The sequence below is a fragment of the Lucilia sericata genome, unplaced genomic scaffold, assembly GCF_015586225.1.
Source record: "Lucilia sericata isolate MDLA Ls3-8-SP2 unplaced genomic scaffold, ASM1558622v1 Contig001620F_arrow, whole genome shotgun sequence".
NCBI lineage: Eukaryota > Metazoa > Arthropoda > Insecta > Diptera > Calliphoridae > Lucilia > Lucilia sericata.
The window spans coordinates 35,405-37,649 of NW_023995535.1; the positions used below are offsets into that span (position 1 = coordinate 35,405).

General features: G+C 34.0%; 1 protein-coding gene across 1 annotated transcript; it reads right to left on the reverse strand.

Annotated features, from left to right (window-relative positions):
* Window positions 1-487: 487 nt before the first annotated feature.
* LOC119612188 (chorion protein S18) lies at window positions 488-1,132 on the reverse strand. The gene is made up of 2 exons (XM_037967919.1): window positions 1,094-1,132; window positions 488-1,030 (listed from the first exon to the last, which is right to left on the reverse strand). Exons 1-2 carry the CDS (start codon window positions 1,109-1,111, stop codon window positions 488-490), a joined length of 561 nt encoding a protein of 186 aa, XP_037823847.1. The 5' UTR covers window positions 1,112-1,132.
* Window positions 1,133-2,245: the final 1,113 nt, after the last annotated feature.

Here is a 2,245-nt window from a genome sequence, read left to right on the forward strand (position 1 = left end):
CATAAATTTCTAGAATATTTAATATAGAAGCATAAAATTGGACATGCAGGATCCTGAATGAATGGGAATCTATAAGACGAATATTTGGTACTTTTTTGACCTTCGAATTGTATGTTTTTCATTCTATACGGCATTTAACCGAATCACCTGAATACTTGAATTTGATCCAAAAACATAAAATTGAACATTGAGAATCCAGAATGGGGAACTTGTAGGAACTTTTTCGTTGTTCAAAAAAATTTCACTTGCACGATCCTGATCATAAAATAAGAACTGAAAATGCCCTAAAGGGATCTAATAGTACTTTTTCTATACAAGAGATACCGTACCCTCTGTTAAATCTAAAAATAAACTAAAAACACCAAAGGAATTCATAGAAAAAATGTTGACTTTTGTACTTTATTTAAACCGCACTGAAATCATTGTTCCTCCAAAAAAAGAAGTAAACAACTATTTATGCAGAATGCATAAAAGTCAATATCACAGTTTAATAGGAAGCAGCAGGTGCTGGACCATAACCAGAACCAGCAGAAGAGGCGGGAGCAGGAGCTGGACCATAGCCAGAGCTGGCTGATTTAACATTAGCAGCTGCAGCAGCAGCGGATGCGCCACTAACAGCATTACTACCATAATTACCAGAGGCTAGAACAACAGCAGGAGCTGTATAGGTGGTGGTAGAGTACTGGGGAATATTGAGAATGGCTTCATTAGGGCCACCAGCCGAAGGTAAAGCAAAAACTAATTTGGCCAAACGCAAAGCTTCAGCATCTACACCGCCAGCACCACTGGCATAGCCACCACTTACTGGGATTACAACGGAACCATAGCTGCTAGCGCCTTTAGCAGCACCATAAGCAGGAGCGGCACCATAAGCGGGAGCACTACCATAACCACCTCCATAGGAGGGCAATACAGTAAGGGTAACTGCCGGTTGTAATTGGGCAGCAAAGCCGGCAATGGATGATTTTTGCCCACCATAACCGGCGGAAGAATAGCCAGCCTGTGCTGCCACAAACAAAGCACAGGAAATCTACAAAATAATAACAGACAGCTTTAAGGGAATGTTTCTCTTCAAAATATTCCTCCTACTTACAAGGACCTTATATAACATTCTATTAACTTTGTTATTGAATTTTAGGTGAATAATGTTGTCATTTTTACTCCAAACGTTGCTTTTATAGTTCATAATTGAATTACATGCATTTACAGGCCAACAAACTATTCTCATTCCATTTCCTACGTGACAATAACTAAAAATTAATCCAAAATGTCATCCCATTAACATGGATTTTTTTTTACAAAGGTTAAGTTCAACCACTGTTTTAAGGTCTTTATAATGGTTTCAAAATAGTTCGTTCTTTTTTTACGAATTTTGAATTGAAAACAACAGTTACATACACACAATTAATAAGTTATACGTAATAATTATTTGGTGTGTAAACGTGTAACATGTGAATAATGCAGTTGTTGGTTTTTATTTAACTATATAAAAGGGGCTTAGGGAGGGATTTCTATTACAAATTACAAAAAACTATATTTTAAGTTTTACACTATTTCCTATAGCAAATTACTGTTAGCAAACTAATAGAATATTGTTTATGTTTGTATTGTTGTAAAAGTGCATTCGAAATTAAAAATGCTTTAAACGTAATAATAACTTCGCCTTTTCTTTTATAACAGTGTTATGGAAAACATGTCATATAATACTCTATTTTTTATAAAAATTTCAAATTCGAAATAGTTGTAATATATATCTGGATACGGTGTAGCATTCAAAATCCCAAAAAGGATTATTAATGAATGTGAATTTTAATTCATAAAATTTGTTTTTAATCATGCTATGACTTGAATTTATAGTAAAATAAATACATTCCTGGAATTAATTTTAATTTTGTTTGAAATAACAAACATTGGTTTTACTTTTATGGAACAAATAGACCTTCTAGAACTAGTCTATAGTCTATTCTAGAGTCTAGTCTAGAGACTAGTCTATAGTCTAGTCTATAGTCTAGTCTATAGTCTAGTCTATAGTCTAGTCTATAGTCTAGTCTATAGTCTAGTCTATAGTCTAGTCTATAGTCTATAGTCTAGTCTCTAGTCTAGTCTATAGTCTAGTCTACAGTCTAGTCTATAGTCTAGTCTATAGTCTCTATAGTCTAGTCTATAGTCTAGTCTATAGTCTAGTCTATAGTCTAGTCTATAGTCTAGTCTATAGTCTAGTCTATAGTCTAGTCTATAGTCTAGT